We start from the raw sequence: 12,960 nt of genomic DNA on the forward strand, positions 1-12,960 counted from the left end.
GTGAATAATGTCTACTCAAAACAATGGCTCCCGACCTTCCTTAAAGAAGTGAGTGAATCACTACCATAGCCCAATAAACCTTCAGATTTTTTTTTTACCTGCCCCTCACCTGGAAGTTTGGGTGACATGCACAGGCCAAAGATCACAGGGGGGAAGGAAAGAGAGTAAGTGACTTCTTTGAGTGAGGGACAAGAGGAAAGTAAATTTTTTTTTAAGTATAAGAAAATAAATGCCAAATATTTATGGGGAAGTAACCCTGATTTCTAAAATCCATCTATTTTGTAATTATCTACTCTTCTACTCTGAAAAACAAGACAAATGATGCTTATGGAAAGGAAAAGAAATGGTGCTACACGACATAATTCCACATTCTGACCAGTCTTCCATCACATCCTGTATATAATCATGTGAGGATATCATTTAAAAATTCTTTTAAAATAAAGGGGAAGTATAAGATGATAAAAAAAAGACAGAATTTTATACCTCAAGTGCATATACTTTAATTTCAAAACACTGGTTAAGCTGAACATATTCCCTAATTATACTGGAGATATTAACGTGTGAACAAGTGAATAAGTTCATTCATTTAATGAATATTGACTAAGCAATGACCATGGCTCTGTTAATGGGCAATACTGAATTGTAGACTTCTTTGAAAAAATATTTAATATTAATGATTGATTATGAGTTGCAATTTTCACACAGCCCTTGGAAGACTATCTTTCAGTACAACTGAAAAGAATGGGAAGGTGGAAAACTATGCTCATCACAATTTAGTCTTAGTAATTGTTCAATAACTCTTTTTTTTCTGGAGGGGAACTGAAGTTTGAACTCAGGAATTCATGCTTGCAATGAAATCCAGTCCATTTTGCTCTGGTTATTTTGGAGATGGGGTCTTATAAGCTGACCTGGAATCTTCATCCTGGTGACCTCAACCTTCCAAATAGCTAGGATTACAGGTGTGAACCACTGGAGCCCAGCTCAGTTACTCTTTATTGGTTTGAATTTATATAAATGGCACACAAAAACAAAAAGTCTAAAATTTGACTCTGTCAATATCAGGAACTGAAGAGTGTTTTAATTTATTCTTTGAGCCTTCTTTGTCATGGTCACTGCCTTTCTGCACAACCAAATGAAAACTGGCGTCATCAAGAAATGCTTTTCTGATATGTGATTAAAGGAGAGGTTGACAAAGCCCTGTAGTCTTCCTTGGTTAGATCTTGGAACTACACCCAGGTCAGATGGCTTTTCCCATTTGTTGACTGAGAAAAGATTTTAGCCACGTGAGGGCTTTAATTTATATGTGTATGTGTGAAAGATTCCTGGATTTTTATTAATTCAAAGTGTTAGACACTTTCTTATTAATTTTTGGTCACAGTCTTAAATATTCTCTGAATGTTCTTTGCATAAGACCTTGAATCAGTCACTTTTCCAAAGAAAGCTGATTACTTTGAGAATGACCTTTGGAAGACACACCAAGCCAAGCCAAGCTCTGGATACTAGGTGTACTCAATACTACTGGGGATCATTGCTTCTAAGCCCTTTTGAGATTAGAACAAGGGAACACAGTAGGACTTTTTTTTTTTAATAAAGAAATGGACAAACAGAGTGTAAGATTTACATAGAATGGGACAAGACCTAGCTAGCCACAATAATCTTAAACAAGGAGATAAAGACTTACAATAAAGCTCAGTAGTTCAGCCAGAGTGACCTAGATTTGGTTAAATACCAGAATCAATTAAACAAGGCAGAGAGTCCAGAAATAGGCACACGCATAGGGATGACTGATAATGAACAAGGTGCCAACTTAATTTAATGTGGGAAAGGAAAGTCTTTTTATAAATATTGCTGGAACACATCTGTACAGAAAAAAATAAACCTTGACACATGCATGAATTTTAAAAACATGACTCCAAACTAATATTTGCCAGTAAAATTTAATATATACAGTTTTTACTAAATTCCTTTGATTTGATATTTCTGTATAAAGGTGCTCTTACACCAAAAATCTTGGTTCTTAATACTGGTTAATATTTCTTTGCAGATCTTTATGTACTACAATATATACCTCTAAGGACACTTGATCAGAATGGTGCTTTCAAAACTTACTTGAAATAATTATTTTCTCTATATAGTTATGTTAACAATTACATTTATGGTTTCTGTTTAATTTTAATTTTCATGGATTTTTTTGTTTTGGTTTTAACTTTTGCATATGTAAAGCACTTAAATGATTCAAAAGTGAACACAATATAAGAGATGTTCTTGGAAAGGACTCTGTTTTGTCTCCTTCTACCCCATCCTCCATCCCATCTAGGTAGGTACTAATGTTAGTTTTTGATTTATCCTTCCAATGTTTCTGTTGAAAAAATAAGCAAATAAATACATATATTCTATGTTGTTTTTAAGGTTAACAAATCTTGGAAATTCAGTCAAGTCAGTACATGGGAATTTTTCTTATTTTTTAATAGATGCAGATGTATTGGATTCAATCAGTCACTTTATTCCTTTTTTTAAAAAAGAAATAAATAGAAAAAAAAGATAAATCTATGGGATTTTATCTTGATATCCTGAACTTAATGACATCTGCAAAGACCCTTTTTTCCAAAGAAAGTCTTAATCACTGTTCCTGAGGATTGGGATGTAGACATAACCTCTTAGAGGGCAAGGGGCACTGTTCAACCCACTACATTGGCTATGTCAAAAATCGCTGAGAACACTAAACTTCCACATGGGTTTCACATTTGTGGAGATATATCTTAGAGGAGGAATTTCTGGGTCAAAAGTCAAGTAATGTGCAAATTTGCCAAGTTTCCTTCTATAAGAATTGTATTATTTTAGAACTTGTAACAACCATGAGATTTTTGTTTTGTTTTGTTTTTGCAATGCCTGGATGAAGTGCGTAGACTGTTTTAGCTTATTACTCTATTTTATTTAATGAGTTGTATTGAGTTCAGGTAGAATCCAAATACTGTCCTCAGTAATAGTGACACAAAGGTTTGTAAATCCCTGGCACTTCCCTCTAGTTATGTTCAGCTAGAGGAGAAAGAGACAATTATCCCAATTTGGATTGAAGCCACATGATTTTAAGCAACCACCTTTAGCACTTGCTGAAAAAGCTGAAATATCAAAACTTGAATGATGCAGATGCCAATAAATAATCCTACAGTTCTTTTATAGGAAATCTTCTTACCACCTCCCTTGTCAATGAGTTGCTCCAGGGAACAGGTGTCTGGCCTTAAGAAAGCATACTGGCTTGAGAGGTACCTGAGGTTCTATTTCTAGTTTTGCTGCTGGATTACTATGCGGCCTTGCACAACACAGGGAATGTGCACTTCATACGCAGCAAGAGGCAAGAGCCTGAGGCGCCCTCAGAGGGGGGCACCTCCATCCTCTAGGTGAAGTTGGGTTCCAGGAACCAAGGGGACCGACTGCACTCTTAGGAGTCTAGGCAGTCCCTTCCCTGCTGCCAAAGCCATTTCCGAAAATGGAGTTCCCACTTTGGCATGGTCAAAGAGGGCCTCGTCTTGCTCCCTAATATGAATCCAGAAGCTAAGCCTAAAAATAGTGTTTTCAAAGCCTTGCAACTCTTCTTACTGAGATTTCGTGTGCGTGTGCTTCACCTTACACTAGAGGGAAACGGGCTTCCGCCGGCAGTGGGCAAACAGATGGTGCCCACAGCTTCAGAGACTCTGGAAGGTCTTAGCACCTCGCCTCCTGGAGGACTACATTTCCCTGGAGCGCTTGCGGCCTACTGCGGGATGGGACCACGTGCTCACAGCAGGCCCGGACCACGTGCTCACAGTAGGCCCACTAATACCCGTCGTATTGAAGACTCACCAATCTGACTGAAGAGCTTTTCTTGTGATGCTTGCCGGGACTTGTAGTACAGCGTGCATATGCGGCAAGCTTCTTTGTGATTCGCCGCTCCGACTCGGCAGGAGTCCGGCGGACGGGCGGGTTTATGGCGAGTTGGCTCCGAGTCGCCTGCGCGTACGTCGCGCCGGAGGGGCTGGCTGGCGCCTCCTACAGAGCGGGGCGGTCGGTTATGCGTCTACACCGCCTTCCTGCCCCCGCCCCTCGCCGTAGGCGGCCCGCCCCTCCTTCCTGGAGCCACCGCTGAGGCTGAGGCGGCGGCTGAGAGGGGGGCGGTGAGCAGCCCGCGCGACACGCGCCTGTCTGGACCCTATGCAGTGACTCGTGCGGCTCAGGCTCCTCCTGCCCCGCCGGCGGGGTCCGGGTTTCCCGCGGCGGGATGTTCTCCCGAAGGAGCCACGGGGATGTGAAGAAGTCCACCCAGAAGGTGCTGGACCCCAAGAAGGACGTGCTGACCCGACTGAAGCACCTGCGGGCGCTGCTGGGTGAGGCGCGCGCTGGGGCGCCGGTGCTCGGGGCGCCGGAGTCAGGACACCTGCCGGGGAGGGCGCCCGCCTTAGGCCGACCCAGAGACTCCGCGGACGGGGCGGGGGGAGGGTTGCCGGCTGGGATGCCGGAGCGGGGGATGGGTGGGCGTCAGACCTCTTCTGGTCCGGACTTGGACCCCCGAGGCATTGTTCCCGGAAAGCAGTTGCTGGCCTTGAGCATTGCCTTAGACGTACTCAAGATTGTCACTGTTCGTCTGCCCTCCGGGGAACACAGAGGCTGGGCACAGCGGAGTCGGAGACTATCCCCGTCCTCCTCTGCAAACACTGAGGAGCACCAAGAGCTCTCTCTCTCTCTCTCTCTCTCTCTCTCTCTCTCTCTCTCTCTCTCTCTCTCTCTCTCTCTCTCACACACACACACACACACACACACGCACGCACGCACACAAAACTGTCATCTCCCCCCTCTCATATTTTCATTTTTGAGCCTGATATCTTAGGTGGACTGAAGCCCTCAAAGTGGTCCCAGCACGGCCTTAAGTCGAACTGTCATCACTTTCACTCTTTCCCTGGTTTAAATTTAATTTTTCCTTTTGTGTCCGAGCCCCTCAAATAGACTTTAATTTCACGTGACCCCCGGCACAAATTTCTCTGTCAGCTCTCTTTCCATGTTCTCCTTTAAAATCTAATGTTTGTTTGGGCCCGACTTTTTCAGTTTATTGTGTCCTTGGTGAGAAGGGGGCTCCCCTTTCTGCTTGGAGGGAGGGGTGTTTTCTTGGGTTCGGGGAAGCTGTTTCTCCTTTATTACCAGGATGACTACCATGGTTCCATGTTGTCTTTCGTTTTTATGGCTTGCTGGGAGGAGGCTCTTTGGAGCACAGGTGGGCCTAGAATTATTGATCTGTGGTGACGCTGGAAGTTCGCTCCTCTGGGTGTGAAGTGTCCACAAGGGTTCCTATCACCTGCCGCTTGTGACCTGTTGCTGGCTGGTTTTTCTTTTGCCTTCCCTCTTTCCTTTCCCCTCTTCCCCTTCTCTCCCCTCCTATTTCTTCTCCTCTCCTTCTTTCCTTCTTCACTCACTCTTTCTTAATTATCTTTAGTCTTAATTCGTGTTCAGTATGAAAACACCTTTATATTTGGGGGACAAGCAAAAGGTGCCTTATGTTTCCTGTAAATGTCTTTAGCGTTAAAATGAACCCAGATCACCTAGTCTGTCACTTGAGAAAATGTGGTATAAAAGAATTCATTTTATATGTAGAATTTAAAATAAATACCTGTCTAAAAGTTAATCCATTTTTTTTCTCTTTCTCTCTGAACTGCCTGTGAGTTGGAAAAGCACCAAACCAACCAATCAATAAATACCCCTTCCCCCCCAAAAAAAATCCAAAACAAACAGAAAAAAGAAAAAACCCAATACCTAAATGAAGTTATTCACTATCTCAGATTCCTGGAGATTACACTTACTTGTTCAGTATGGAATGAAATGTAAATCAGTTACTGTTACAGGGATTAGTTTGAAGACTTTTGAAAGCAAAGTGTGGTGTTCTTGGTAAATTGAACTTTCTACTTCCTGTAGTAAATACCACACGCACACAGGTTGCTTTGTGCCGGGTTTTAGTAGTGACTGATTAACACCTACTGCAGGGACATTTTTGATAAAGGAGAACTGAACAGTATTTTAAAACATTTGATACTTTGGAACTTTTTCTGTGCTAGAGAATTTAAACCTTTATTCCTGTCCAAGTCTACAAGATTAAGTTGGCTACATTTTATAAAGACAGAATCAATTAAAACTAGATCAGACTAGTTTCTTAGAGGTATACAGTCCATTGCTACCATTCTAAGAAAGTAGATACTTTTCAAGTCTGTGCAATTATGGTTTGCTCTAAGGTGTGTGTCTTGTTTTAAGGAACTATTCTTTTATCATTCCATTGAACTCATTATGACTTCAGTTTTTGTAACATGGGGAAGTTCTTTGATATTTCCTTGGGTATATTTGTTGTTGATGATGATGCATTTTGTGGACTGCATCATCCACAAGATTCCTTTGTTTATTACTGTGATCTTTATCTGTAGGGACTAGATTTTTGTAAAATTTGTCGGAGGAGTTCTAGTCATAAGATTTAATGTAAACTTTTGCTTTGCAACTGGAGTTTGAACTCAGGACTTCATGCTTACAAAGCAGGTGCTCTACCACTTGAGTCACGCTTCTAGTTCATCAGGCTCTGGTTATTTTGGAGATAGGGTTCGGTAAACTATTTTTTCCAGGCTGGTCATCTCAGCCTTCCAAGTAACTAGGATTAAAGATGTGAGCCACCAGTGCCTGGCTTGATTTGGAGACTTTAAAGTAGTACAGGAATGCACTGGTTCCTACCACATCTATATCCTATTTGGTCACTACTTATTTAAAAATAAGTTTACTGAGAAAACAAAGGGCTCTTGAATTGAAAGACAGGAATTCAGTCAATATCAAGGAACCTGAAGAAAATCAATATTAATTACCATATATTTTATGTATATATTTATGTAATCCTTTTCACATATTTTATCTTCAAGTCAGAATAAAGATGTTATTTTTTCACATATAAGGATGTTAACTCTGACCTGGGTTTGCAGCCTGTCCTTGCCACTTGCACCTACATAACATGGGCTAGTTACTTAGCCTGTCCTGAAACCTCAGTTTCTTTATTCTGTTAAATGGGTATGGTAACAGTTATTGTGAGTATGATGTGTAAATGACTTCAGTTTCCTCTTGAATACCTTTTTTCCATCATTAGTAGGATAGGACAAGTATTTTGTGAGGTGGTTTCTTTGCTTTTTCTTATTTTTGATTATGACAGTGGATTTATTTTCTCCTCATAAAAGGTAACCTGTATTTCAGACAACTGACTGAGAAACAATTAGCTGTGAAGAGTAGAATATTTCATAGTATCGTGATAATGACTTCAAACTTGCTTAGATACTTTGGCCTGACTGTATATTTTAGATTGGCCTCGTATTACTAACTTCATTTTACAAAGGAATAGTGAAGCAAAGCAGGCTTTACAAAGTGCCAAGCTATGTACTAAATTGGTTTATGTGTATTAATTAGACAAACAATGGAGAGCTGACTTCCAGTTCTCCTTACACTGTTGAAATCATCATTGGGAAAGTAGATGAGTAATGAAAACAAAAAAAAGCTAAAAACATCCTGTGTATTTCCATATTGCTCCAGCCAGGATTCTGTACCTAATTGAAAGTTGGGTGCCTACTATGAGTCTCAAATTAGGGTAAAGAAAAGACATTGATATGGCATGAAGAGTCATTGTAAAACAATAGTAAACATATGGTATTTTATAAAAATAGATCGTTGATCATAATGGAGTCATTATAGGATTTCAGAGGGCAAAAAAGATCATTAAGAACGACATAAAATAGAGGTATCTTGAAGGAGGTTTAATTCATGTTTGAGTCTGAAGAATGGTTAGACTAATTTTGTCCAATAGAAATGTAATATGAGTAGGGCATATTGGCAGATGCTGTGATCTCAGCACTCAGGAGACTGAGGGAGGAGAATAGCAAGTTCAGGACCCATCTGTTCTATGTAGCTAGTTCCAGGCCAGCCTGAGCTACATAGCAAACCTTTGTCTTAAAAAACCAAAAAAACCAAAAACCAAAACAAAAAACCCCCAAATAAACAAAAGTAATGTGAGTCACATTTGTAATTTAAAATTTTCTAGTAACCACATTTAAAATGGAAAACAGGTGATTTTTTTTTTTGTATGTGGTACTGGAGTTTGAACTCAGGTCCTCACACTTAATTGACAGCCACTCTACCACTTGAGTCACATCCTCAGAACTTTTTGCTTTATTTATTTTTTGAAAGGTCTCACATTTTTGCCCATGCTGGTCTGGAACATGATCCTCCTATTTATACCTCTCAAGTAGCTGGGATTACAGGTGTGCACCTCCATGTCCAGTTTTATTGGTTAATATGGGATATCACTAACTTTTTGCCCCAAGCTGGCCTCCAACTGCAGTTCTTTCCTGATATCTGCCTCCCAAGTAGCTAGGATTACAGGCATGAGCTACTGCATCTGGTCTGGAGATTAATTTTAATAATATATTTTATTTAACCTCATGTATAATATTTATATCAATAGGTAATCAATATTAAATATTAATATTTTTACATTTTTTTTGAAATCCAGTGTGTATTGTATACCTTGAGCACATATTCATTCTTACTAGCCACACTTCAAGTACTTGGTAGCCAGATGTGGCTAGTAGAATAGGATCATAATTTGAGAAAGTGAAGGGGAGGGCAATTCCAAGCAAGAGAAGATGGGTGAACTGGTAGTGGAAATACATATGACAATGATGTAGGAGAATGAAGAAACCAGCCTGACTCTTATCTGCATCCAGTAGTGGAGTGGTGAAGGGTAGCATTGGGCACTGAGGACTCTTACCCTGTAGACACTAATAGTATCCTGCAGTATGGTAGAGGAGGAAGATGGGGAGGAGAGGGGTTGTAACCTGACAAACAGAAACTGAGGCAGCTGGGGCCAGATTAGAGAGGCCTTTGTTTACCTGAGTTGGTAGCTCAGCACCTATTCTGAAGATGAGAGAGCCTGTGTGGAAAGTTTTTAGCATGTCAGTGGATAAGACTTGAGAACTTCCTCTCTGCCAGCAGGACCAGGAAGGATGGATTAGATGGGCTTAACTGAAGGTAGAGGGGGTCCACTGAGGGGATTGTAGCAGTAATGGAGCAGACAGATGGTGGATTGCCTGAAAGAAAACATTCTCAGTGAATGGAGAGGAGGGGTAGGATTATAGAGACAGAGTAGCAGAACTAGTTGCCGAAATAGATCCAGGAGTAAGTGATTAATGTGAAGAAGAGATCTGAAATCAGAGGCTATGACCAATCAGTGGCCAGGGTTTGGAGCTCAGATTTGGAATCAGAGAGAAAACAGTTTCTCACAAATACTCTATATACTGACAGAGCAAAATATAATATTTTGATTTATTTCCTCTTGTGCAGCTATTGCTTTAATAGGGACAAGTTCACTTATACTTTTAAATGTTCCCCTTTAAATTTATTTTATTACTGGCAGTTTTCATGTTTTGTTCCTTTTGTTTTTAACTCCAAATATTTGTCAGCACTATGCACCGGAAGTCAGCTTACCATTTCCTGGATGAATACCTTTTTTGTGTGTGTTTGTCTTATTTCCCTTCTTTTGAGACAGGTTCTTGCTATATGCACAGGCTGGCCTCCAACTCTTGATCCTCCTTCCGTCACTCCTGAGTTTTGGGATTGCAGACATGCTATATCATGCCTGGCTTTTCTTTTCTTCTTTTTCTTTTTTTCCTTTTCTTTCCCTTCTCTTCTGCCTCCCTTCCCTTCTTCTTTTCTTCCTCTGATACAAATAACAACTCCATAATCATCTTGGGAAGAAGATTTTTCTATATTTTGTAGCTTTTTAAAAATTTTTCATGGAATAGTTTATACTGTGGCCAAATTACTGGGCTTGCTGGCAGAGTGGTTGGAGTGGTAGAGTGACTGCCTAGCAAGCATGAGGCCCTGAGTTCAAACTCCAGTACCACAAAAAAGAAAAAAATTTACTGGGTTTCAGCCTGTTTATGATTTGATTTATGCTGCTTTCCTAAGCATTGCTGCATTGGTCCTGCTAGCAGAAAATGTCGAGACTACCATTTTCACTATAGTCTGACTAGCAAAAACTACTTTTTTGTAATTTGATAATTGGTGAGTGGTGGGTATTTGGAATAATGGGAGTGTTCTGGACAGGGCTAGAGAAGTTGGGATAAGTTTAATATTCTGCATGTTGAGTTGAGAAAAGGCAGGATCCAAATGGAATGTCTGGAAGGGAGGTTGTGGTACATGGGGTCTGGAGCTTAATGAAAGGATAGACAGCTATGATATGGTTATTTATTATCATGATATCATCTGTGATGAAGGTAGTGTTCTTACCTCCAACCTACAGAAGAGAACTGAGGCACAGTAAGTTTAACTATTTGTCTACCAGCTCCCAGCCTCTAAGTGGCAGAGCTGGGCTCCATATGTTTATCATGCCAATGTAGTGTTTCTGCTAATTATCTGATTAAAAAGGATATTTACACAACAGAAAGCATATTTACCCATCAGAATGGATGTTAAACATATAAATAAAACCTTCTCAGCTTTGCATGTGTCCCAAAAATGTTGCTGTGACTTTTGTAGCTGTCTTCCTGTTCTGTCTGTCTGTACTCTTCCAGGAAGTCTTGGGGAGATTGCATTTCATGTGAGCCTGGCAGAAGATAAAAAGATTCCTTCTGTACTTTAGTGTTCATTGGCCTCTCTGTGTCCATGGCAGATCTAGCAAGTGGTATGTCTGTATAGACATTAATGCCATGTGGACATGCTACAACCAGAACAAAGCTGTGAGGTATAATTTTGGGTTCTTCATGCAGTCCTCATATGATCACTCCTAACTGATCTTGTTTGAAGCAAAGTGATTTTACCATAATGTTCCCATTGTTAATTTTCACCAGATACTGTTTATACCCATAACTTTGGAATGTAAGACAATTTTAGATACATATATGTCACACAAATAGACAATCCTGCTTCTAGGGCTTGAGGTTTGTCTAGACCTGAAAAAGGTGAACCTAGGATAAATGTCTGAGCTTGGATGTTTTGTTTGCAATTGCTGGAAATGATTCCCTTCCACCTTTTATTCTAGGAATGGAGATAATTAGTAGGTCCAGGATATTTTGTAATATATATTTCTGATTTTTATTTTGTTTTTGGAGAAGCATAAATTCTTTTACAAGGTGTTTGTAGTACAAATCTTTGATCTCCAAACTGAGAATCAGATAAAATTGTAGAGCATTATGTATTTTAAACAAAGTTGACTTTCAAAGTAGCAACTGATTCCATTTAAACTTTAAAATTTAAGAATAAAATTATTGTACTGTAAAATTAAGAATAGTATGTAGCTAGTAAACTACCTTGTAGTTGGATTTAAAAAAAATTCAGTTCATAAACTTTTTTTTTGTTCAGTGTGAGTATATGTTTACATTTGTGTGTATGTCTGTTGTGTATTCAAAGATTAATAAAACACAAGCCTGAGGCTTTGGATTTAGTAGGAGAAACAGATGTGTAAACAATAAAGCCTGTCAGAGGGTTTAAGCTGCATAGGAGAGTAGTATGGAACTGTACAGGTATTCACTGTGGGGAGGAGGAGCAACAGCAGCAGCAAGGTCTCCTGGAGGTGTCTGCCAGTGCTCCCAAGGAAGGTCGGGGCTGAGGTAGAATCTGAATAATGGATAAGGGATTTTAAGAGGTAGACAAGGGGAATAAGGACACTGCAGAGAGAGAGGCTTATGCAAAGGTAATTTCGCGAGACACCGGTGGGGTTAAGTGTACAGTGGCTTTTATCCTGTGGTGTAGGTAGATAGATGGTGAGAATCCAGTGAAGATTTTAAGCAGAGGTGGAATCAGTCAGATGTCCTCCATTGGTGAAAGGTCTCAGAGTTCCAGTTAAATGCTGGGAGAGAGAGAGAGTTCTCATCCTTTTGGATTGTAAGCTGTGAGGACGTAGCCTAGTGATCATCTTTCCACTGTGTAGAGAACACTTACCTCAAATTGAATCCCACACTCAGAAGCATAGTGGAGAGATGGAAAGTGAGGGGAAGCCATGAACTTTGTGTGAGCCAAGGGTTTCAGCATTGTGTATACCAGTTCCAACCTGAGCTGCCCAGTTGTAGGAACTTGTAACATCCGCTTTTGCTTTAGCCAGCCTAAGTCGTGTGTCTGGGTCTTGCAACTGAGGAAGTACCAATTGATGTGCCAGGAAGAGTGAGACTCCAGATCAAGTGTGTGTGTGTGTGTGTGTGTGTAGATAGGATTTTTATATTTTTAAGAACTGGGGGGAGTTTGAGTTTATGTAGGGGAGAAGGAGCTAATAAAAAGAGCAAAACTGAAGAAACAATACAGAGAGGGGATAATAATGGATGATCTTTAGTGGTTTCAAGAGTGGGAGACAGAGCAGGCCTGACCTCTTCCTCTGAGGCCTCTTGAAAAAAGCAAGAATAAGGTACTGGATGATAAAAACATGGAGGGAGCGCTCCTGCCATGGCTCTGTTCTCTCTGTGAAGGTAAGAGGCAATGTCATCTGCTAAGCCAGTTTTCTTGCCGTCAGGGTGATAGAACTTGGTATGTCTTGTTCCCTCTTCTGTGCCATGTATCCATTTAAAAGAAAGGGAATACTGTAACCTGAAAGATTTTTTCTTTTCTTTCTAGGAGTGGTCTTATAAATGCATGTAGCCAGAGCAGGGGAAAATCTGTATAGAATGAGTCTAGTTTAAGTGCAGCAGATGTCACGTCTCCTAACTTTCCATTCAGTGCCCATGTGTCCCAGGGTGAGCATGAGATGGGATTCCATTGTGCACTCTGAGGTCTTCCTTTACAGGCCTCTTACTGTGGGAATATATATATCCCTGCAGGCTATGACTCTGGTGTTTAAGGGTCATTTTGATTTTCCTCCATTATGCCTGTCGTATGTCTTAACCCAGTAAGACATAACTCCATGATATTAATAGCTTATGTTCATTTAGCACT

The 12,960-nt window shown here is 40.4% G+C and overlaps 1 protein-coding gene and 1 long non-coding RNA gene across 5 annotated transcripts in view; one reads left to right on the forward strand and one right to left on the reverse strand.

Annotated features, from left to right (window-relative positions):
* LOC141423351 (uncharacterized) overlaps positions 1 to 4,035 on the reverse strand; it is an 89,343-nt gene extending 85,308 nt beyond the window's left edge. The window contains exon 1 of the long non-coding RNA XR_012448146.1: positions 3,841 to 4,035. This is a non-coding gene — a long non-coding RNA (uncharacterized lncRNA). The remainder of the gene's footprint in view (positions 1 to 3,840) is intronic.
* The window catches only part of Ralgapa2 (Ral GTPase activating protein catalytic subunit alpha 2), a 308,776-nt gene continuing 299,763 nt past the window's right edge, over positions 3,948 to 12,960 (forward strand). For 2 of the 4 annotated variants that reach the window (XR_012448144.1, XM_074074231.1), the window contains exon 1: positions 3,952 to 4,361. Coding sequence is in view for 3 of the 4 variants with exons in the window: in XM_074074231.1 (XP_073930332.1) it covers positions 4,256 to 4,361 (106 nt within the window). In the remaining variant the exon portion in view is untranslated. Of the gene's footprint in view, positions 4,362 to 12,960 lie in introns of all 4 variants that reach the window. The other 2 variants (XM_074074234.1, XM_074074233.1) reach the window with 2 other exon arrangements.

This window comes from Castor canadensis, chromosome 5 (genome assembly GCF_047511655.1).
Source record: "Castor canadensis chromosome 5, mCasCan1.hap1v2, whole genome shotgun sequence".
Classification (NCBI taxonomy): Eukaryota; Metazoa; Chordata; class Mammalia; order Rodentia; family Castoridae; genus Castor; species Castor canadensis.